The sequence below is a fragment of the Chionomys nivalis genome, chromosome 11 (assembly GCF_950005125.1).
Source record: "Chionomys nivalis chromosome 11, mChiNiv1.1, whole genome shotgun sequence".
NCBI classification, from domain to species: Eukaryota; Metazoa; Chordata; class Mammalia; order Rodentia; family Cricetidae; genus Chionomys; species Chionomys nivalis.
The window spans coordinates 6,332,184-6,356,836 of NC_080096.1; the positions used below are offsets into that span (position 1 = coordinate 6,332,184).

The 24,653-nt window shown below is 50.2% G+C and overlaps 1 protein-coding gene across 2 annotated transcripts in view; it reads left to right on the forward strand.

Moving 5' to 3' along the window:
* The window catches only part of H6pd (hexose-6-phosphate dehydrogenase/glucose 1-dehydrogenase), a 34,304-nt gene extending 26,587 nt beyond the window's left edge, over window positions 1-7,717 (forward strand). For both annotated transcript variants that reach the window (XM_057784158.1, XM_057784157.1), the window contains one exon: window positions 459-7,717. In XM_057784158.1, coding sequence (XP_057640141.1) covers window positions 459-1,822 — 1,364 coding nt within the window. In that variant the 3' untranslated portion in view covers window positions 1,823-7,717. The remainder of the gene's footprint in view (window positions 1-458) is intronic.
* The last annotated feature ends 16,936 nt before the right edge of the window (window positions 7,718-24,653 follow it).

Sequence of the window (24,653 nt, forward strand, 5' to 3'; positions counted from 1 at the left end):
AATTCGTGTGTAGTATGTCAGCGCCCAGCATCTGTGACTGTGGCACGCACACACATGCATGTACACATGCACACATGCACACACACTACTCCTACTCACAAACTCCTTTTTACCCTCCCCCGCCCACCTAGCTTCCCCTCACGCGTAACTTTGTTTGGCATTCTGGGGGCCTCACGCAAAGGGAACTGCCCTTCCCCATCAAGATCCAACCTGCCTCTCACCTCTTCTGTCCCACCAGAGAGCCTTCCATGGCAGGCTCCAAGCCTAGGGACCTCAGAGAGCTGGTGTTGTGGCCATAGAATTAACCCCACTGGCTGTTTCCATCCCTGCCTGGGAAGAAGAAATAGCAGAAGGCTGAAGGCACAGCAAGACAGGCTGGACAGGGGCACCAGGTGCAGGGTGGGCGGCTTAGCGGGCTCCAGGCTGTGCTAGCACTGTCTGCTCTCTCCCCGCCCCAGGTGTCCTCGTCTACATTGACAACCTGCGCTGGGAGGGTGTGCCTTTCATCCTGATGTCTGGCAAGGCCTTGGATGAGAGAGTGGGCTATGTTCGGATCTTGTTTAAGAACCGGGCGTACTGCACCCAGAGCGAGAGACGCTGGGCGTCGGAGCAGAGTCGGTGCCTGCCCCAGCAGATTGTCTTCTACATCGGACATGGAGAGCTGGGCCACCCCACCATCTTGGTCAGCCAGAACCTGTTCAAGCCCCATCTACCTACCCAGAGCTGGAAGGAGGTGCACGGCGAGCCTGGGCTCCGCCTTTTCGGCCGCCCTCTGTCTGATTACTATGCCTACAGACCTGTGCGGGAGCAAGATGCCTACTCCACCCTCTTGTCTCACATCTTCCACGGTCGAAAGGAGTCCTTCATCACCACAGAGAATCTGCTGGCCTCCTGGGTCTTCTGGACCCCCTTACTGGACAGCCTGGCCCTCGAAGTGCCACGCCTCTACCCAGGGGGAGCAGAGAATGGCCATCTGTTGGATTTTGAGTTCAGTGGTGGCCAGCTGTCCTTCTCCCAGCAGCAGCTAGAGGTGCTGATGCCAGAGTTAGGGTCAGTCCCAAAGCCCAGTGACTTCCAGGTCCTCAGGGCCCAGTATAGACAGAGCCCGCTGGTCACTGCTTGGCCAGAGGAGCTGATCTCTAGGCTAGCCAGTGACATCGAAGCCACCGCAGTGCAGTCCGTACGGCTCTTTGGCAAGTTCCACCTGGCATTGTCAGGTGGGTCGAGCCCCATCGCCCTCTTCCAGCAGCTGGCCATGGGGCACTACAGCTTCCCCTGGGCCCACACACACCTGTGGCTGGTTGACGAGCGCTGTGTCCCGCTCTCAGACCCAGAGTCCAACTTCCAGGGCCTGCAGGCTCACCTGCTGCAGCATGTCAGGGTTCCCTACTACAACATCCACCCCATGCCGGTGCACCTGCACCAGCGGCTCTGTGCTGAAGAGGACCAGGGCGCCCAGTCCTACGCCAGGGAGATCTCAGCCCTGGTGGCTAACAGCAGCTTTGACCTGGTACTGCTGGGCATGGGCACCGACGGGCACACGGCCTCCCTTTTCCCGCAGTCCCCCGCTGGCCTAGATGGCGATCAGCTGGTGGTGCTGACGGAGAGCCCGTTCAGGCCACACCAGCGCATGAGCCTCAGCCTGCCCCTCATCAACCGTGCCAAGAAGGTAGCTGTCCTGGTCATGGGGAGGACAAAACGGGAGATCACCACGCTGGTGAGCCGTGTGGGCCATGAGCCCAAGAAGTGGCCCATCTCAGGCGTGCTGCCTCTTTCTGGGCAGCTTGTTTGGTACATGGATTATGAGGCCTTTCTGGGATGACAGGAGCACCCTGGCCTAGGTCACTCTCCAGCTTTCTGTCACCCGCTCAATGTGCCCCAGCTCTCCAGAGCCTGGTGCCAGAATCAGGCCCCAGAGAAGGGAGGACAAAATTCTACCCTGCTTCCTGGGCCCCCTGGTTCTGTGTAATTATGGTGCCTAGACAAAAAAACAAGGCAGAACTCAGACCTCTGCTGTGGAGAGGCCTTCAAACCCATCAAGAAAGAGACCCTCATCACTATCTACAACACAGAACAAGACAGAGATCCTTTCACTGGTTCCTGCAGGAAGAGGGGCCAGAGTTGGTGGAGAGACTCCTGGAGAATGCAGTGCTCTGAGCCAGGCAAGAAGAGTAGAACTGGTCCTGAGACTGCTCCCTCTGGGCAGTCTGCCCCTTCCAGAATCCCTTCATCCCTCCATGCATCTAGCTGACGCCTGGCCCTCCTTCAGGCAGCGTCTGCTTGGTCCTCCTTCAGGCAGCGTCTGCCTTCTCTGTGCCTGACAGCCACTGCCCTCTGCATTCCTGCTGCCCTCAGCCTCCCCCTATACACTAAGGAGGGACAGCTACAGACACTGCCATGTCAGAAAGGTTCCCCCCCTCCAAAATCTAAAGACCCAGGCTCCCCTTCCCCCACTGAGAACTGTTGCCATCACTGGGCCATCAGGTGTTTCTGATCTATTAGATAGGGCTCTCTGCTCCTGGAGGTGGGGATTACAGCTCACAGCTTCTTTCTGGGGCATGTATGGCCAATTCCCTACACTAGGGGGCAGGCTGCATCTAGGTCTTCTTGCTACCTCTCTTGGGCTCCAAGCCTGGCAGCTGACTCTGCCTGTGTCTCCTCCACCTCTCTTCATCCTTAACCTGGTACCACTGGGAACAGGCTAGGCAGCTCCTAAATCCAGCCTCCTCCGGGGCCTCCGAATTTTTAATTTTTTAAAAAAAGAAAGCCGACAATGTAGAGCAACCTTCTCAGGGCACATGCAGTTTTGTTTCAGCCTCTGGTTTGGTCACGTGGACAAGGGAGGGCATAGAAGGGCTACCATGGCCCCTGCGTCACAGCCACGCTGCGTCAGTCACACAGTCTCGGTGTCTTTCACAACTTTCCCAGAGAGGGGCTTTCGTTTGATGAGGAGCATCAGGAAATCTGTTTCTCTACTTTTGATTGATCGTACTTTTCTCCCAGGCAGAACATGGAAAAGACCCTCACTTTCACTAGAGGTGCGTGCACAGTGTAGCCTGAGCTGGGGGCTCTGTATGAAAGGCACTCTTGTTAAAATTCTGCTTTCTCTGGCCTCCGGTGACCCAGACTGACAGAACACCTCTATTGCCAGAGAGCTACCCTGGGCAGAAAGTTCACATAATGAATGCCCTGGGGTTCTTTTCTGGGTGGGCTTGCTCACTTTTCTGGCTGGCGTCACAGGTAGTTGCGGGTGAGCTCCCACATTTGGCCATGTGGGGGAGCCCACGCGCCACCACTCACATTCCACCCAGGCGGCAAGTTTAGTGCCAAATGTCGTTCCTTTGTTTTTTTGGTCTGCCTCTCTGGCTTCTTAGCCCCAGTGCGTTCTCATCTGTTCGTTAGGACTCAGCCCTCCGAAGGCCTTGCATGACTCGGGAGAGAGGGTGAACAGGCTTTGTGTCACCGTTCTGAATAACAGTGAGTCACTGCCCAGCCTGAGCCTAGAATGTCCTGTTCTTACCCAGAAGAATGACTCGCCTTTATCTGTGGGGAGTTTGCACAGGGGAGGCCAGTGTGGGGAAATACCAAAGATTTTCTTTCCGGAAGCAAGCGCTAATAAAATCGCGTTGGGAAAGCTGGGGGGAGACATTGTCAGTGTCCTTTGGCATGCACCTGTGCTGCCCTTTCCCCTTCTGCCCCGGGGTTAGGAACTGCTCTTCAGACCTTGTGGACCATCGTCCACGGCAAGCAGTGTCTCAGGAAGGAGTTCTCAGCCTTGGGACCTGGGATACCCTGAATTTTCTATTTTCCATTAAAAGAAATTGTTGCTTGCAAACGACTCACTTGAGTTGATTACAGTGTGAAGAAGACAGCCTCAGCCAGTTTCCTGCCTGTCTGGACGTGGAGATCTGAGACTGGGGAGAGGGGGACGTATGGTCACTTGTTGTGTGGGACACAGCCCTCCTTCCTTCAGGCTCCCCCAGTGAAGTGAGGTCCCTGCCGCCACTGTGGGGAACTCTGACCTTGTAGGCATTCGCCCTGGGCTGGCTCAGAGCCAGTGGATGCTGCTGCCTGCATCCCCATCATTCCCATGGGGATAGGGGGGGGGGGGGGTGAAACAGCAGAAGCGGAAGCCTGCCTCTTGCTTGGGTGGCTCTCAGGTGTCCCCTGTGGCCAAGCAGATACTAAACTCCATGCAGGTCATACCTTGTCCTGGTGACAACCCACTTTGCTGCCGGTGGGACTTCAGTGACTGATGATTTGAAATAAGTCCAGTGGCAACCAGAAACGGTTAGATTCTAGAGCCCGTTCCCAGCACCCTGGGAACCTGATTTTTGTTTGTTTGTTTGTTTGTTTGTTTGTTTGTTTTCAGGGGACCCACAAGGGCATCCCGTGGCAAAGTCGGGCTCCCTGAATGAGCCCTTCGTGGGAAGGACATAGGGACATATGAATGGCAGAAGGAGCCCTTGGGGTGACATGCCAGTTAGCATTTCCAGCACAAACTCTGATGCTTGTGACAGGATTCTGATTTCCAGTCCTGGGCAAATGTTCCTGCTAATTGATTGCATGTTATAAATGGTCCCATCCTCTTAATCTTCTGCTTCTTTTTATGATTTTTTTTCCTTATTTTACATGCATTGATGTTTTGCCTGCATATGTGTCTGTATGAGGGTGTCAGATCCCTTGGAACTAGTTACAGACAGTTGTGAGCTGCCATGTGGGTGTTGGGAATTGAACCTGGGTCCTCTGGAAGAGCAGACAGTGCTCTTAACCACTGAGCCATCTCTCCAGCCCATATTCCCGGCTTCTCCTCGCTCCACAAAACCCTCTTCTCACTTTGGTCCCCAAATTCTCAGTGTACTCAGAGCTCCCTGTTCTTGGGCCAGTACCTTGGCCCTTTCCCCCGAGGGCTTGATCTCCGGGTTCTTGGTTGCCTACTTCCCTTCTTTCCCCTATCCTGACCTAGAGCCAGGGGTGTGTGGTGGAGAAGGGGATGGAGAAGCTTCCAGAAAACCTAACTGGGGCTATTTCTTGGAATTTCATTTTCAGGAATTTTGTTTTTTGTCTCCCCCCAGAGAGTGTGCAGCCTCACGGAGTGTGTGCAGCCCCACAGAGTGTGTGCAGACACCAGAGAATGTGTGTAGCCCCACAGAGTGTGTGCAGCCCCCAGAGAGTGGATCTGCAGCAGATCCCCAGCTGTGTTTTTAATCTTAAACATCTGGGGCTCCCGCAGGCCTCAGTCCGTTGGTAGAAAAAACCACCTGGCAACATCCAGTGTCAGGGACGAGCCACAAGTTGTGGAATGAAGTCACATTGGTTGGCCAAAGTGGTCAGCACCTGCCTGCCCTGGGAATGACACTCCAGAGGAACCAAGGGCCTGAACAAACTGCTGCCCCAGGTGTCACAGATTGCATGGGTCATGAGGCTATCTGCTGGCCAAACTGGGAGGAAACAGGCCCTTTCACTCTCTGCTCTCCCTCTCTCCAGCTCCCAACTCTTCTGAGGCAGACAGTTCTGCACCAGAGCCTCAGTCCCCAAGGTCACGCTGTTGCCCAGGGACCTTGGCACTTGAAGACATGCTCATGGCTTGGTTTGGCAGCATATCCATGAGGGAAAGGATTGCATTCAGGAGTTAGTCAGAACCCAACCCGAACCAGCAGTTAGTCAGGGTGGGTCTGCACTGCCCTGTCTGGGCCCAGTTTAATTGCAGCGGCCAGGGATGCGCAGCTGCAGATGAGAGTCATCTGTTCCGGACTCAGCCCTGGCTGCACTTATCTTGAGCCCTTCAGAACCGGGCTAACTTAGCTGCGCCGCCATTCAGTTGGTGGCACGCGTATCTTTTGTTTCCCTCATGTCATATCCCATGTGGGCTCTCTAGACACACAGCTGCCCTGCTTCCGGCCCTTCCCACCCCACAGCAGAGCTGGTCCTCCAGGTATCTAAAGATTCCTTGTAAGGATGCAGCTTCTGGGAAGGGGAGCAGGAATCAATGTGTTCCTGGAAGATGTAAGGGGCAGATGTCTTCCGGGAATACCAAATCCTGCCTTCTGCAGGCTGTTCACGCCGACTGCAGGCTCCTCACACTTAGAGATGGGTGTGAGGAACCCCGAGAATTCTTCAGCTCCTAGCTGAGCGGGATGTCAGTTCACCACTGCTATCACCAACAAGACATCCTGGCAAGTGATCTGCGTATGCTTTGCTGTGATCTAACAAGCCCTGGGGTTGGGGATGGCTCGGATGTTCTGTCCCTCCAGCCAGCCAACATTGTGGGTATATTTATTTGCATCACAGGGGATGGCCATATCTGTGTGTGACCATGGACAGGACCCCAAATTAATGACATTCTGTTCGTTCTTTCGCCTCCAAGGGTGAGCTTGTTCAAGCCCTGCGTTGTTTCAGTGCCTGGGGTTTTAAGGGAAGTCTATATATCTTTTTGTCCCTTTCTGTTGAGTGGCAAATATCTGTATTTGTCAAACACGATTGAGTCCATAAAACAGCTGGGAGTTGCCATTGAGAGTGCAGGTGTACAGAGACACCATGTGTGTGTGTGCGCGCGCACGTGTGTGTGTGTGTGTGTGTGTGTGTGTGTGTGTGTGTGTGTGTGTGTGGTCTTTGGCTGAGCATCACAGAGGCCTCCACGGGCTGATTATGGTGCATTATGGGACTGTAGCTCAACTGCTAGAGCACTTGCCCACCATGCAAAAGCCCTGGGTTCCATGCCCAGTGCCACATAAACTGGGAATGGTGGAACACATCTGTAATCCTAACACTTAGAAGGTGGAGGCAGGAGGACCAAGAACTCAAGACTGTCCTTGGCTACATCACAAGGTCAAACCAGCTTGGGATAGGTGAGATCCTGTCGCCTTGTGAGTGCAGAAGGTAAGGGCTGGGTTAGGCAGAAGTGAGAACCCCCGAGCTGTTTCCCTCTGTTCTGGGGGTCTGGCACCATCCACTTGGGAGAGCCGGGTAAGGGGAATCCAGTAATCACCACGGCTTCTGCTGCCCACCCGTGCAGTGAGGAGCCCGAGTCCCCAAGGAAAGTTAGACTTCTGAGTCACTGTGATAAGCCCCAAAGGAGTAAGGGTTTATTTTGGCTCATAGATTATTTTAGCCCAAGGTCACTTGGCGGTGTTGTTTGTGGGCCAGAACTGAGGCAGAACATCAGGGCAGGAGCATGGTGACCCAGAAGTGGGATTAAATAGGCAGGGAAGGGGGAAGAGACAAAACATGTCCTTCAAAAGCACACTCTGGGGAACCTGCTTTCTCCAGTGGACACTGACCTCCTCCTCCCACCTCGGAGAATGCTCTCTTATTATAAAGTCACCAAGGGATTAATGCATCATGACGTGAGAGCCTTCAGGACACAGTTCCCCAAAGGCCACCAGCTAGCAATCCAGCCCCCAGTGCCTGAGTCTGCAGACAGACTCCACACACAGCATCACAGGTCAAGCCACTGCCATACTGAGGGCCTGGGCCGGGGCTTGTGACTCGGGTATGTCCTCACTCTGTCCTATAGAAAGGAACTTGGGGGTCTCAGTCTTTGTCAGGTAGGAATGGCAGAGGGAATGTCCAGGAACAAGAATGTGGGGTTCCCCCACCCCCGGGGGAAACTGTCTCGATCTTATGGAGACTGGCACCTGCCCCAGAGAACGAGAGACATCAGAACAAATGCCTTTTTAAACAGCTGAGACCCTTTATGTCTTTCTCTGTATCAAATGTCACATTGTTTTGTGTTGTTTTTTTTTTTTAACAATAAACTTGTTTATATGCCAAATTTCAAGTTTCTTCCTTTGGGGCATGGAGTGAAGAGGGTGTGAGCCTGACTCATGTGACAGGGGAGGAGACATGGGGCAAAGATGCTGCTGGTTAGTGCTTGCCAACCAGACGCAGGCTAGAGTTCCCTGGGAAGAGAGAGACCATGTTGTGGTTCCCTGGGGCACCTCCATGCTCACAGACACACATGCACACACACAGAAACACATGCACACACACAGACACACATGCATGTGTGCACACACAGAAACACACAATGCACACACATACGCACATTCATATACATAAATGATTTTTTTTTTTCTGAGACAGTTTTTCTGTACATCCCTGACGGTCCTGGAACTAGCTCTTGTAGACCAGGCTGGCCTCGAACTCAGAGATCCGCCTGCCTCTGCCTCTTGAGTGCTGGGATTAAAGGCGTGTGCCACCACCGCCTGGCCATAAACAACTTTTTAAAAATTGTATTCTTTTGGAATGCAAAAAATGCTACTCAGAACACAATTGACTTTACATATCCACCATGCAAAACAACTATGACAGAACTGAAACTAAGAAAAAAATGCTCCTCTCTCGTGTCTCCTGTGACCTTTGGCCTACATTCCACCCTTTCTTATCACCTAATATTCTATTGATCTCCTTTTAAAATTGTAGGCTATATGGAGCGACTCCTTTTACATATGCGCATGAATACATTGCCGGCTGTGATTGGAATGTGACAGAGAACATGTTTTGGGGTTGGATCACCCTGTGTAATGTTACACTTTCCAGGTCTACCCATTTTCCTGAACACAGCTCACAATTTCATTTGTAAACTGCTTGAGTAGCGTTCTGTGTATAAATACACCCATTTGCATCATCCATCCATCTGTTGATGGACATCTGTTCTGGTTCCATGTCCTTGATCTTGTGACTAGTTCAACAATAAACACGAACGCGCAAACATTTTTGCGATGGAGCATGGAGATTGTTGGTCAATGCCCAAGAGTGTGATGGGTGGAGCATAAGTCAGTTCTGCGGTTTTGGAGGAACCTGTAGTGGGAGGCAGCAGACAGGGTAAGATGGCTTTGAAAATTGTCCTGCCTCTGAAAATGGTCTGTCAGTTACTCTAGGACTTAGCCCAAGTTGGTTGCTCCAATGTTGCAAATGTGACGTTGGGTGATTGCCCAGGGAGCCAGTTGTCTCTGTCATTTGTTGCACATTTTGGAAGTTGCTTGATTGCACTTTCTGCTTATTAAAGTAATATCATTTCCCTTCTAGGGTCTTCACTGGAGTTGAAGACTAGATAGTTGTAGTTACTTTTCTCTCATGACTTGGCCAAGTTATTTATATACAAGATTTAAGCTCATTAGGATAATTATTGAAACATTTACCATATGTTTCTTGCTTGCTATTGTTTATGCTGGTTGTAATTTTCATTTTTATACCTGATATTTGTTCTTATTGTATATAACTTTGTATTAGGCTTAGAACTTTCTTATTTAAACAAAAGGGGGAGGTGTTGTAGGAATTCCTATCACCAGTAGCCTTTAAGTTACCTGCCCACTTGGGTGTGGTCTTTTATACTATTTATGCCAATGTAAAGCGCGCGTCTGGCCTCTTTTCCGGCTGCAGGATTCGGTTGCTGTTCCCCATTCTAGCAGAGGATTGTGATCTGCTATAACCCTCTATTATACCCAATTCTGAGCTAGTGTGGGATTTCTTTTAGGCGTCCTTCAGGAACCTCCAAGCTGATTTCCACACTGGCTGCATTGATTTGCACCCCAGCAGTGAATAAAGGTTCCCTTTCCCCATACCCTTCCCAGCATTTATTGTCAGACTTCTTTTATAAATGATATTTTTATTAATTCTTTGTGAACTCCACACATGTATTTTGATGGAATCCACCCCTAACTTCCCCCTGATTCCACATCTACTTCTCCACCTCTCCCAACTTTGTATCTTTTGAAAAACTATTTTTAAATTTGTTTGTAGTAGTTGCCTGCCTGTATTTCTGTGTACCCATGTGTGTAATACCCAAGAAGGCCAGAAGAGGGCATCTGATCTTCTGGATCTGGCATTACAAACCATTATGAGCGACTATGTGGGTACTGGGAGTTGAACCCGTCCTCTGGAAGAGCAGCCAGTGTTTTTCACTGCTGAGCCATCTCTCCAGCCCTTGTATCCTTTTTTTTTTTTTTTTTTAAATAACTCACTGAGTCCAATTTCTGCTCCTAAATACTCATGGGTGGAGTCATCCACCAGGCCATGGTCAACCTACTAGGGGCCACACCCTTAAAGAAAACTGGCTTTCCGTTCCCCAGAAGCCAACAGTGGGAGTGTGTACTGGCCAGTTTTAAGTCAACAAGCCAGAGTCATCAAAGAGGAATGAGCATCTATTGAGAAAATACCTCCATGAGATTGGGTTGTAGGCAAGCCTGGAGGGCATTTTCTCAATTAGAGATTGCCCAGGGAGGGCCCAGCCCAGGTGAGTGGGATCAACCTTAGAATGGCGGTCCTGGGTTCTATAAGACAGCAGGTTGAGCAGTCACCAGAAGCAAGCCAGTAAGCAGCACCCCTCTGTGGCCTCTGCATCAGCTCCTGTCTTCAGGTTCCTGCCCTGTTTGAGTTCCTGTCCTGACTTCCTCCAATGATGAACTGTGATATGGAAGTGTGTGCCAAATAAACCCTTTCTCGTCCCCCAATCCGCTTTTAGTGACGGGGTTGCATCACACAGAAGTAGCAATCCTAACTAAGACAGTGTTGTGGACTTTCTTGGCGATAGCCATCTTGAGTGAGATGAGGTGGCGTCTTGGAGTAATTTTAATTTGCATTTCTCCAGTGACTGGGGATGGTGAGCCCTTTAAAGTAGTTCTTGTTTCTGTGTGTGTTTCTTCTGTTTACAACTCTGCTCTCTTCATCAGCTCATCTGTTGTTCCGCCGTTTTATTTCCTCGGTGTTTCATCTCTGCGGTCCTTGATAAACTCTGGATGGGAGCCTCACCCGAGGTCCAGCTGACCAGGGGTTTCCCCATGCAGTGGGCTGTGTGACTGCTCGGCTGGACATTGCCTTTGCCGTGCAGGAACTTGTTTTCACATTGTCCTGTGTGTTGATGCTTAAGGCTGGTTCCTGGCTGTTCCTGTTCTATTTGGGCAGTTCTTGCCTACCCCAATGCCTTGAGGAATAGTCCCTATGTTTTCTTCCAGAATGTCTAGCATTTCAGGTTTTAAACTAAGGGTCTTTAATCACCTCATGTTCATCTTTACACAGAGTAAAAGACATAAATATGATTTCATTTTTCTGTGGATGGAAACCCAGTTTTACTGGCATTTCCTCTTGACTAGCGCGTCTCCTTCCCCACCACCCCACATGTTTGGCCTCCTTTGTCCAAAATTAGGTTCCCATAGCTTTGTGGCTTGATTTTGACATCTTCTGTTCTATTCTATTGGTCTAAATGCCTGTTTCATGCCAAATCAAATTGTATTTGTCACTGTAGCTCTGTAGTATAATTTGAGATCAAGTATATAACCAGCTATGTTCTTACCGCTAAGGATTGCTTTGGCTCTTTGTGATTTTTTTTTGTGGTTCTACATGAATTCTTAGGCTTTTCTTTTTTTTCAAGATCTGTGAAGAATATTGTCAGAGCCAGGCATGGAGGTACACCTCTTTAATCCCAGCACTTGGAAGGCAGAGGCAGGTGGATCTCTGAGTTCGAGGCCAGCCTGGTCTACAGAGTGAGTTCCAGGACAGCCAGGGTTACACAGAGAAACCCTGTCTAGGAAAAAGAAACGTTGTCAGAATTTTAATGAGTACTGCATTGAATGACTGCTGCAGTCTCTGCAGCCTCCATGGCTAGCAGAGTGACAGTCTGTGGGATGGGCAAGAAAGCAGTTTGATTGAACATGACCAAATAACCAATTTGGGTTCAAACTTCAGAAATCTGACCCCTAGTGGTTTATTTTAGGCGTATTTAAGCACAGCACAATTTGGTGAAAACTTTTCTGGTGCCAATTAACTTAGTCTCACGTGTACAACAAAGCACACATAAATCTCTGACAAACAAAGTAGGCTAAATAAAGACCAGACATGACTACATTGAAACTCTTTGTGAAGTACATGGGACACCGGCCATAAAGATAGGTTCTACAGATTGACTGGGGGAAAAAAACCAAGCTCACCATACGGATCTGGGAGGTTTCAGTGTGGTCTTGGCCACACAGAGAGACCAAAGGTCACCAAGCTATTTAAACCACATCCACTCCCAGCCTTCTGTGTGGATAACAGATTATGCATCCATTACTTGGAAGGAACAACCCTGCCATGATTAACATTCCCGGTTCACCTAGTGCTTAACTGTGAGCACAGGACTCTGTACCCGCTACAACGATCTCGATTAATTTTGGGAGTAGAGCCATTTTCATTACACTACACTGCCAATCCAGAGCCGTAGGTAGTGTTTCCATTATCCAGTTTCCTCTTTGTTGGTTTCTTTTCTCACTTTTCCTTTTTTTGTTTTGTTTTGAGATAGGATCTCTTTATGAAGTCCTAGAGATCTGTCTACTTCTGCCTCCAGAGTGCTGGAATTAAAGGCTACCGTCCCCAGCTTTGGTTTCCTTTCCAATATGTTGAAGTTTTCAGTGTGTGTGTGTGTGTGTGTGTGTGTGTGTGTGTGTGTAAAGGCACACAAAGTGTGAAGACAACTTATGGAAACCTGGTTCTCTCCTTCCACCATATGAGTCCCAAGAATTGAACTCAAACCATTAGGCAAATACCCACCAAGTCGTCTACCCCGGTCTGATGTTTTCCTTAGTCTCTAAGGCCAAATGCTTAAATGCCTTCTGGTACCTGAAAACTTCCAAGGCTGCCACAGCCACTCTGCTCTTACCCACTTTTGATTTCTTTTTTTTTTCTTTTTTTTTTTTTTTTTTGGATTTTCGAGACAGGGTTTCTCCATAGCTTTTGGTTCCTGTCCTGGAACTAGCTCTTGTAGACCAGGCTGGCCTCGAACTCACAGAGATCTGCCTGCCTCTGCCTCCAGAGTGCTGGGATTAAAGGTGGCACCACCACCGCCCGGCCCACTTTTGATTTCTTATAGCTATTGTGTCTTCATGTGCTGTGGTGGAGGAGCTTCACAAAACCCTAAGATGCCTGGGAGGCAGGCTATGGGTGTCTTAGGTATAAGTGACAGGGCAAGCTGGCCAGTGCATGTGTGAGACGTAGGAGCTCCTGGAGCCAGACATCAAGTGACAGAAGCAGATGGTGCCCCTGCACACAACCCCACTGTGGGGAGTGACCAAGAAAGAATGTTCCAGGGACAGACAAACGGGCTTCCCCTCGATCATTTCTTGCCCTTCCCTGACCTCCCCCTCCCCCCTCGCCCATCTGTAGTCTCCAGGTGTCCTATCTCTCTTCCCTTCTCACCCCAAATGTCACTCAGTGGCTTCCTATAAGTATGTGTCCCCAGGTACCAGTCAGCTCCGTAGAGCAGACAAGTAGTCCAGGGCCTCCCCTGGGCTGGATCTCAGGGTACCTGGGTCTTCTGCCCCTGCCCCAGGAGTTAATGTTAGTGTTCAGGCATCTGCACTGGCCTGCCCTTGGTCCTGACAGGATATGTCCTCAGCTGCAGTCACTAAGCGCATCCCCTCTGCACATTTATTATGTTCCCTTTTAAAAGGTAGGCCTTGCCCACCTTCTCTCTCTCTCCCTCTCCCTCCCTCCCTCTCCTCCTCCTCCTCCTCTACTTCTTCTGTTCCTGTCACCAGAGGCTGATCTCCCCCTCCCCTCCCCTCCCCCACTTCCCCTCCCCTTACCTCCCTGCCTTTTTCCCATTCCCTTTCCTCCAATAAAAACCCCTCCATGTGAGTTCCATCATATGGCGTACGTGTTTCTCTCTTGTGCCATTTTTTAAAATTACAGTTTTAGTGAGTATATAAGAGAACAGAAGAACACACCCTCTGGCTCTCCCCAAATCTGAGTCCATGCCCTACAGTGTCCCGAGTGCCAAGGCGTTGAGACTGCCTCATTCATCCCTTTGACTTATTTATCTGCCTTGAGTGAAGATGAAGGAAGAGAGAGAAAGGACAGCACTAGGGACAGGAAGGGAAGCCTTGTGTCAGGAAGTGTAGTGGCCATGGCTTTGACTTCCCAGCCCCCTTTCTCTCCCCTGATTTCAACTCTGAGCCCTTCTCACTAGGGTGGAAGCCCTAGGCCAGTTATATTTGGATCTTCTCCCCTGACCACAGATACCCAGGGAGAGGGGGTAGCAGCAGGCTGCTTAGCCTCCCTGGGTGTCCTGCCCTGCCCTGCCCTGCCCTACCCAGTAACTTTCCCTCCATCCTGTCACAACTGGATCTGAGAGAAGCTGATCTCACAAACAGTCCTTGGCCCTAAACAAGGTTTGAGCCATCCGTGGGCATCCGTCCCGGGCAGGTCTGCTCCCTGCAGGTCCTTTCCTTTATTTCAGAAAGGAGAATAAGAGGCCCCGGCACTCCCACCCACCAGACTCCTGCCCACCAGACTCCTGCCCACCAGGGCACTCCTATGAGGCATGTGCCAAAGGCTGGGGCCAGGACTGAGCACTGTCTCCTGGCATTTTCTACCTGGAGTTGGGAGGAAAAGCGCATTTCTCTTTTTGACTAAGAGTTGGTCCTGCTTCAAGCCTAAAGAGCAGGCAGCCAGTCTCTTTTCTCCCCCATTGATTGCTGGGCCCAGAGAAGGAAGCCCAGCAGACAGGGGGCCTGAGGTCTCCAGCCAGCCTTTGGTGCCCAAGGCTCTGCCCACGCCTTCCCTTGCCTGTAAACCAATCCGTCCGGCTTCTTTCCCAGCTTAAACTGCTTTGAACTGGGTTTTTTCACCCCTAAGGAAAGAACCCCTGGACAATGGAGCAGACAGACACAGAACAGAACATATCCCCAGCCCAGAGCTCCACCGCCGAGAACCACCAAGACACATCCCCAGCCCAGGAGAATGTTCGGGACTTAGGGTTCTTCATATCCTTATTATATTGAGTTTATGTATTTATTTATTTTATTTTTGCAGGGCTAGGGGTTAACCCTAGGACTGTGTATATAGAGAAAAACAGATTTGTTGTTATTGTTTGCTTTTGAGACAGGATCTCACACAGCTCAGGCTGGCCTTGAACTCACCATTTTCAGAGTACACACTATAGACACAGACAGCCACTCTTGTTTATGCAGCGTTGTGGATGAAACCCAAGGCTTCAAGCCTGTTGGGCAAGCATTCTGCCAACTGAGATGTATCTCTAGACACAGAAAAACAGGATTCTAGTTTCTGTCTTAGAAGTCCAATGATATGGAGATCCCAAAGCAGGGCGCCGGCCACAGAAGGAAGAGCGGAAAGCAATGGTTGTGTCCTGAAGACCCCTGCCAGGAGAAGGGACTAGGATAGAGCATGGGCTTCTCAGGCAGGAAGCCGGAAGCAGCATGTCTCAGGTGGGAGACACAGGAGGTTCTGAACTGCTAGACAGGATGGTTCCAGGTGGGCAGCTTGGGCTACGGAGGCTGAGAGAAGACAGACCTACACAGCCTTGAAGGCTGTTCAGTCCTCTCTGACCAGGTCACCCCATAGACTTGGAGATATGAAGGTACAAGGGATAGGGGACCGTCTCCCAGACAAAAACCATATCCAAGAGTGGTTAGAAATGACTTTGCCCTAAAACAGTGCTAGAGCGGCAAATGAAATTCAAATAGGCCTGGCAAGAAGGCTCACCATTGCCATCGGTCAAACATGACAGCGTTGTGTTCCCTCTCTGGAACTCGTGGAAAGGTGGAAGGAGAAAACTGACCCCACAAAGCTGTCCTCTGACCCCCACACATGTAAATAATAAAAAGTAAAATACAAAAACCGTATCAGAAAAACCAGGCCTGAGAACTTGCCGAACACGCCACATGTGTGAAGGGATGATGTAGCCTCCCTGGACTCCATGGTGAGGAGGGCACTTGACAATGAGATGGATGGTCCCCTTGACCTGTGATCTCACCACCTGATGTGTGTCAAGGGACTGACAGGCAGAGAACTCCCTACTGTCCCCAGGGCTCCAGCTCAGCTCAGTCCCCCTGCTTGAGTCTGTCTGCTGGGTCACCACATTGCTGCCCTCTATCCCATCTTGTTTCTGTGTCTCATGCCCACAGTCCAATCCTCTGCAGCTCAACTCCACTCTGAGGTGGACCCCAGCAGCTCTGTGGGCCACCAGCACCCCTCTAGCTGGGTTCATGAGCATCTTCTCTTGGGGCTGAAGGAGCATGACTCAAGAGAACTGGTTGAATTTATTGTGACATTGTAGGAAGATACAAACGTGTTTGGCGATGTTTGGGGCACGGCTCGCTTACAGCAGGGGTCCAGCCCGTGCAGCTGCTGTACAAATGCTCCGGGATCCAGAGGCGGGTTGATCTGCCCATCAACACACCTTTCATTCACTCACTCATGGATTCCTCCCCCTGGAATTCTTCAGTTCAGGCGCAATGGCAGATGCTGGGTCCCTGGCTTTGAGGAAGCAGGCCAGGCCCTCCGTTTCTTTGCCATATTGTGACAAATCTCCCCAGTTAGGGGCAAAGGCTTGCTGTTTTTTGTCGCACACCCTGCCTGGTGTGCCGTTGGGCACTCAGAAAGTGAGTCAGGCCTTTGGGCCAGACCACCATGCTGCCCTGCCCACGAACATTTCCTTCCCATGGGCTTGCTCAGTAGCGGTCTGGCTCATGCTGGGCTGCTGGCACTCCGCCCACACACCCCTTCTCCAGCTCCTGCCAGCAGTGATTTCCTCTTCCCAGGTCCACAAGGGAGGATCAGCTTTGTCCGTGACACACTTTCTATGCTCTCCATCAGAAGCCAGGAACAAGGATGTGGGACCCCTGTTCGCACCTTGTAAGATTCTAAACGTGAAAGGTCAGAGTTCAGATCCCAGCTCCACTCCTTAGCAGTGAATGCCACGGGGTCACGTGACCACTCTGAGGTTCGTTTTCCTCCTCTGTGAACTGGGATAGTTTCTGGTTTTTGAGACAGGCTCTCATATAGTCCTCAAACCCGCTAGGAAGCTGGTGTCGAAGTCCTGATTCTCCTGCCTCCTCTTTCTAAGTGCTGGGGTTAGGGGCACACAACCACCACATCTTAGGCTCGCTCCGGGAGCCGTGCCTTCAGAGAGCGCCCTGATGCAGAGAGCTGGCTTGTGGAAACAGGTTCATGACGGAGGCACCTAGCCCCAAGCAGGTGACCCGGTCAGGCCACAGTGGCACCGGATTTCCTACGGGAGGCGTTGCTTCTCTTCCAGCCTTAGCTGTAGCTCTCATGTCTTCCCGAGCCCGTGTGGCCCTGCCTAACCACAGAAGGCTTGGTGTCCCTTTGTGCCATCGGCCCCTCCGGGAGCAGGAACCCTGTGAAGCCCAGACCTGAGGAGGGCAGGCTGACATCCTGGAACCAGTGCAGCCCCCTCCTAACCCCAACAGCTGCAGAGTGGCTTCCGGATGCAGCCACCGGAAAAGGTTCAGCCCATTCATGGAACGGTCCAGATCCTGGGTGGTCTAGTGTCAGGGACCCAGAGGCCAGAGGATCTGGGTTCAGATTGCCACCAATTTCCTGAGAGATTTTTTTCTAGGACTCCAGGCAAACCCACCAGTTGAACAGGAAAAAAACAGACCCCACACTTGAAACCAGATGTCAGAATTTCTCCCGAGCCACTCAGAGACAGGAGGCGCCAGCTCACCTCTTCCTCCTCGCTGCAGACGGGGGCCTCCGCCACTAAGCCACACAGCAGACAACTTAGCGGGCACCTAAAAATATTGCCTTGTGTTTTCCCCTTAAATAGAAAGGCCCTTCAGCTTGATCCCTGCCAGGCCTCCGCCTTCTCCGTTCTGGGTGGGCGCCGGGGACCTCAACCAGATTCAGCGGTCCCCACGCTGTGCTGCCATGGCTCAGAGATGGAGCAGGGTCGGGTGGGGTGAGTCGTGGTTCTGTGGCTGGTCCACTCCTGAGAACTGGTTGGATAGTACAGGGTAGACTGGTGTTTGGTTTCCCCGCCATCCCAGAGCATCACGTACCAGAGGAACCCTATTTCAAAGCCCAGGGCATACCATAGCACAGGTGAGAGGCAAGGGTCAGGATTGAGGCGGGGGGGGGGGGGGGGGGGGGGGACCTGTGACAATGGAAAGGGGACAGAGCAGCTGATGTACTTATGGGAGCCTTGTCCAGGGCTGTCTGCTTCCTGCGGTGCCAGAGAGAGCCAGGAAGCTGTGCCCTGGGTTCTGAGCTCTGTCTGGCAGGAGAGACCAAGGGATTTTTTTTTTTTTTTTTGAAGGAAGAGCCAACCAGGGGCCATGATAGCTGGGAACCCTCAATTCTGACCCCCAACTGTGCCTCTATCCCCTGACTGGAGCCAGCTCCATGGTCAATGCTTAGGAGGAAGAGCAGGAGGCCAGTGTATGGCTTGTGGCCCCTCCAGCAGAGCACACAGAAGGCCTGCTGCTCCCTGGGGTATGCCCAGGTGACCATGAGAAGGCCACCTCTGGGGAAGGGGACTGTTGGAGTTGACTTTTCTTGATTTGTGCTGTAAGCAGGACAACACAGACTGTTGCTATCTGCATGTTTGTGTCCTCAGAGATGGGTGGTACCCTCATGAATGAAATTAGTGTCCCTATAAGAGAGGCCCGAGAGACTTTGCACACTCTTCCACAGCAAGGCCAGGTCACACAGGAGGTTACAACTGTCTGGCAAGCATGCTATGTTTGTTAAGTGTTTGCCACTGTGTCATGAGCTAGGGTCGTCTGAGAAGAGGGACCCACAGCTGAGAAAACAACTCTATAAGATTAGCCTGAAGACTAGTCTGTGGGACATTTCCTTGACTAATGACAGATGTGGGAGGGTCCAGCTCACTGTGGGTAATGCCACCCCTAGACAGGTGGTTCTGGACTGATTAAGACATCAAGCAGGAAAAGTCACAGAGAGCAAACCAGTAAGCAGCGTTCCTTCATGGCCTCTGCATCAGTTCCTGCCTCCAGGTTCCTGCCTTGCGTTCCTGCCCTGACTTCCCTCAGTGATGATTCTAACCTGTAGGCCAGTTAAACCCTTTCCTCCTGACACTGCTTTTGTTCAAGGTGTTGATCACAGATGTAGAAAACAAAATGAGACACGGGCCTTCCCCAGACAGAGCGATTTGGACTTCCTCCCAGTCCTTCCAGCCTCCAGAACTCTGGGGAGGAAATCCCTGTGGCATTTTATTATAGACATGAACTATTTAAAATACATGCAAGTCGTTTGTTTATTTGATTCTACAATCCCAGGTATCAGACATGGGGCCACTAGGAACATGACCTAACACTGGGCTATGTTCCTAGTCACAAATACTTTTTTAAATATGAAAAAGATACAAGCAAAACAATACCCCTCCCCAGTGGTTCCCTGCCCACCCCCACACCCAGTTGCTACACCCAAGGGTGGCTACTAGAATTTTTTTTATTGTTCTGTTATTTACTCTCATATTTTTCGATAGTCTTCCTTGATTGCTCCTTCATAAGGTTTATTTTATTTTATTTATTTTGTGTGTGCAAGCCTGAGTAAAGTTTTTGAGGAGGCCAGAGGAGGCACCAGAGCCCCTGGAGCTGGAATGACAGGTGATGGTGAGCACTTGATGCTGGTTGCTGGGTGCTGAGGAACAGCCGCGCATGCTCTTAACTGCTGAGCCGTCTCTCCAGCCCCACATTTTTGTTTTTGACATAACCTAAACACGCGATCTCAGGTAGAGACCAGGATGAGGTGCTGCCAACAGCTGGGATGTGAAGTGCCCTCATGGAGCCTTTTTTTTTCTCTCTCTCTTTTTTTGGAGGTGGTATCGATGGGGCAGTGGCCTGCCTGGCAGAAATGGGTTATTGTTTAGGAGCCTTGAAGCTGATATCTGCTTCTGCTTCTAGCCTGAGCCCTCTGCCTCTTGTCCCACCGAGACAGCCTCCATATAAGCTGTTGCCAGCCGTGAACCAACCGACCGGTCCTACAGTCCTGCCTTCCCCACTGGGAGAGCCACCGAGACTGGGAGCCCAAACCAAACTTTCCTCCCACGCATTGCTTCTGTGAGGTATTTTACTCATAGCCATAATAAAAGTTTTCAGTGTCTGTGCTGATTTTGAAGCTAGGTGGTGGGTTCAAAGCCACGCTATAAGTTTGTCAGTAACTTGACTAGTGGCTACACTGTCCTGAACAAACCATTGATTTCAGTCTGTGCCTCCCATTTCCGCATCCACACCAGAAGACTCCTGTGAGGATTAACCAAATGAGGTTTCCTTTTGTTTTGTTTGAGGCAGTCTCTTGTGCAGCAGGCTGGCCTTGAACGGCTGATCCTCCTGCCTCTGATTCCCACTGGCTGGGATTGTCAGGCTGCTGTGGCTGGCCCTTTAAACAAGGTTTTTCTTTAAAAATTCATTTATTCTAACTGGGAAGAACCTGGGAACTACAACCAAGGCTTTAAACATGCCACAGCCCAGAAGCCGCCTCGGGAGTACCGGGCATGGAGCATGTCACACTGACGACGTCAGGCTGCTCCCTTCCTTCTTCGCTGGGCTGTCCCTTTGTAGAGTAAGCTTATTCAATTGAACATCTTCATTAATTCATCCAATACTCTTTGAGGACAGTGGGGACTGAGATTGTTAAGGAAAGAGTCACTGTTCCCTCAGTCCCACCCACTGGGGCATCTTCGTCCTCCACCCTGTGACTTCCTCTTGTCCTGGAAGGGAGCAGATCAGAGACTTAAAAGGCACACAAGCTCCAGGTTTTCTGCCATCAGAACTTCCACAGGGTTCCGCTGCCCTTTCAACTCAGGTCCAGGGTTGCTCATTTGTGAGTCAGGCTCAGATAACCCTGGAGCCCAAGGCCAGGAGAACCAGCTCATCCCCAGCCACTCAGCACACGTGACAGAATAAACGATTGCTTTTATTGCTTTAGCTGCTAGGTTTGGGGGTGGTTTGTTTCATGGCAATGACAGAGATATCATGTATCGTCTCGGACCCAGATGAGCCTTGGGCATTTGTGGGAGGGCAACATAGCCCCTCATGTAATAGTCCGATGAGATTGGGGTTCATCAGAGATTCAAACAGACTGCAATCTCTCTGACAGGTGTTGTGAGGGAGGGCCGGGTGGGAGAGTTGGGTGTATTCAAGCCAAGAAGGGCAGATGGGAGCTGGGAGCCAGAGTAGAGCAGGAGAGGAGGGGATGCTCCTGGAGAGAGGCCCGTGGCTGTCGTGGGAGGAAGCAGGAGGATGAAGAAATGAAGGGAAGAGTGGTGGGGCTGGAGAGATGGTGAGAGGGTGCCAGGTGCAGAGGGGACAGAAGACTGGCCATCGAGGGCCTTGTTGACGTGGTCAGGTTTTGGGACTCTGTTTTAAAAACATTGGTTGATTTTTTTTTTAAAGATTTATTTATTAATTATATATACAGCTTTCTGCCTGTGTGTAGGCAGAAGAGGCCAGAAGAGGGCACCAGATCTCAGTACAGATGACTGTGAGTCACCATGTGGTTACTGGGGATTGAACTCAGGACCTCTGGAAGTAGTCTGTTTTAAAAATATTGATTGATTGTGGGGTGTGTGTGTGTGTGTGTGTGTGTGTGTGTGTGTGCATGCCCACACATTCATGCATTCGGTGCAATGAATATGGAGGACAACCTGAGGGAATCTGTTCTCTCCTTCCACCACGTGAGTTCTGGGGATCAAACCCAGGCCTTGAGCTTGGCACCAAGCACTTCACCTGCTGAGCCATCCTGACTGCCTTTGGGCTCCATGTTAATAACAGAGTGGGATGGTGGAAGTTGGCATTGCAGAGACCATTTCTGTTGCTGAGTGACTGAAGGGCTGAGTTCCCAAAGGGACGAGAATGAAGGGCCAGCACCAGACGGCTGAGGGGTGAGGAGGGCGTGCATACCAGTTTCCTGTCAAGGCCAAAGGCAAGGCAAAGGTGTCTCAGGTTCTAGGAAATATTCCTTTCTTGCCACTTCCAACCCCATGAATATTGACAGTTTGGGTTTCTTTTTTTTTTTTTAAATATTTATTTATTTATTGTGTATACAATATTCTTTCTGCGTGTATGCCTGAAGGCCAGAAGAGGGCACCAGACCTCATTACAGATGGTTGTGAGCCACCATGTGGTTGCTGGGAATTGAACTCAGGACCTTTGGAAGAGCAGGCAATGTTCTTAACCGCTGAACCATCTCTCCAGCCCCAGTTTGGGTTTCTTTAGCTTCATGACAAAACAGAGAAAATCACAGCATGTACTTCCTGGGAGGGCCCTGTGGGAGGATGCAGGTAACACGCGTAATTCCTGGAGGTGGTAAGCATATAACAAATGTAGCTTGAAAGAGATTTGATGAAGCTGGACATTTTAATTACTCTTCTTCCATGCTGATCTTCTCTGGGAAGATTCAGGCCATCTTCAAGGAACATTCTAGAATGTTCTAGGCTGTGTGCAGAGGGTGGCAGGACTGATGCTTCAAGCTCTTGGTGTGAGGTAGAACTGGAGCTGACTCAGTTTCATCCTCCATCCTTTTCTTCTTGCTCCATCCAACAAGCTCCCAGCATGCAGCAGGGCCTATGGCTCATGCCCAATAAATGCCAGTGCTGGGTGAATGAGGAAACAGATTCTTGTTAGGTGTGAGGATGAAAAAAAGTCCAGATCTGGGGGTCTGGGCTCATGATCAAGATATCTACCAAACACAGCAAACTCTGTGGTGGGGACTGGAGAGAGATTGAGTCCCTAGCTGCCAGAGGTGTCTGGGGACAACAGAGTGGCTTTTCTAGATTCTTTATATGGAGCAGTGGTTCTCAACCTTCCTAATGCTTAGTACAGTTCTTCATGCTGCGGTGACCCCCAACCATAACATTATTTTTGTTGCTACTTAATAACTGTAATTTTGCTAATGTTACAAATTGTAATGTAAATATCTGTGTTTCCAATTGTCGTAAGAGGTCACTGTGAAAGGGTCATTCGACCCCCACAGGGGTTGTAACCCATAGGATAAGAAGCACTGATATAGAGTCTTAAAATTCTGAGCCAGAGTCCTGAGTAGAGGTGTTCTCGCCCCAAGCTTCTAAGTAAAAGAAAAACAGACCATTGAACAAATACACCTAAAATGAGTCTTTTTTTAAAAAAATGATTTAATAAAAAATGATACAGCTGGGCAGTGGTGGCACACACCTTTAATTTCAGCACTCGGGAGGCAGAGGCAGGCGGATCTCTGTGAGTTGGAGGCTAGCATGGTCTACAAGAGCTAGTTCCAGGTCAGGCTCCAAAACTACTGAGAAACCCTGTCTCAAGAAACAAACAAACAAACAAACAAACAAATAAATAAAAGATTCTTGTGTGTGTGTGTGTGTGTGTTGCCTGTATATCTGGACACAACGGTCAATCCTGGTACCTTCAGAGGTCAGAATAAGGCATTATCCCTGAAACTAGAATTATGGATAGTCATGAGCCACCACCTGGGTGCTGCAGACCAAACCTGGTCTTAACCATTCAACCATCTCTCCAGTCCCATGAAGTGAGTCTTCATTCTCTCTCCTACTATCTGAATGATGCTACTTGCCCTGTGTATTTGTACACCTGTGTGTGTGTGTGCCCGCCCACATGTGTGTGTGTGGTGTGTGTTCAGGTGTGTGTAACTTGTGTGTAGAGGCCAGAAGTCAACATTGTGTGTTATTTTAAATCTCTATCTTATATTTTGAGACAGGGTCTCTCACTGAACCCAGAGCTCGCTAATTAACGAGCCTGGCTGGCAGGAGCCTCGGGATCCTCCTATCTTTGCCTCTCCAGCTCTGGCAGGAGCCTCGGGATCCTCCCGTCTTTGCCTCTCCAGCTTTGGGGTACAGGTGTGCTGCTATGGCCACTTTCTTACCAGGTCTTCATTTGACCAAATGATCCAGCTCCCCAGCCCTGAATGATCCCATTGCAGCCTTTCCCGTTTACATGGAAACTCTCTAAAGCCAGGGGCTTGTTCTGTTTTGTTTACCACTTACCAGTGTGCAGAACAGCACAAGAAGGTTCTGTGCAGGGCTGAGGTGAAAAAGCACTGGTCTTACCCAGTGTGCTGGGTGCTGAAGTTACAATACTGGCCTGCCAGGAAAGGTGTGCCTACTGGCACAATAGTGGCATCAAGCTAGAGTAGTAACCACTGCTTTCTGTTTGGACCGGAGGCCTTTTCCTCAAGAGGGAACTCATTTCTGGTTCCGTAAAAAACAAACATTGCAATAACTGTTGTCCCAGGATTCCCCCAGAAGGGGTTAAATTCCTATTCTCACAACTGAGTTTAGGTTTCAGTTCTCAGAGAAGGGCAGAACAGGTGTCTCTCCCACAAAGAGCCATTTATCCACAATGCCCTTGTATTCAGGGACAAAGCCTGAGCCAGCCTCACAGTGTCTCAAGGACAAATCCAGAAGCCCCTTCTGAGTCACATCCAAACTTGCCCAATTTTGTGCAAGTATGTCCAAAAATGATAAGACTAAACCTCAGCCATTTAAAAATATACTAATATAACTCTGCTTGTTAACTAATCATATTTGAGATGACCTAACTGTTCCTGGAACTCCCCTTAGCTTTGCTTAAAAAGAATCTGCACATTCCTCTCAGGGTTCTTGCCGTTTTGTACTGGTGAACGACCCCACATGCATGCTGGGATATTAATAAGCGCTCTTTGCTCTTACATACTATTTGAGTCTGGGGTCTTTCTTCAGCATCTCCTCAGACCCTACACTCTATCCCCCATCTCTTTAGGATTTTATGTAGCCCAAGCTGGCCTTGAACTCATTATGTAAAGGATTCTGACCTTGAACTTCAGATCTTCCTGCCTCTACCTCCCAAGTACTGGGTTTACAGGTATTATGCCAGCAAGGCCAGGTTTATGTTATGCTAAGCACTCTACCA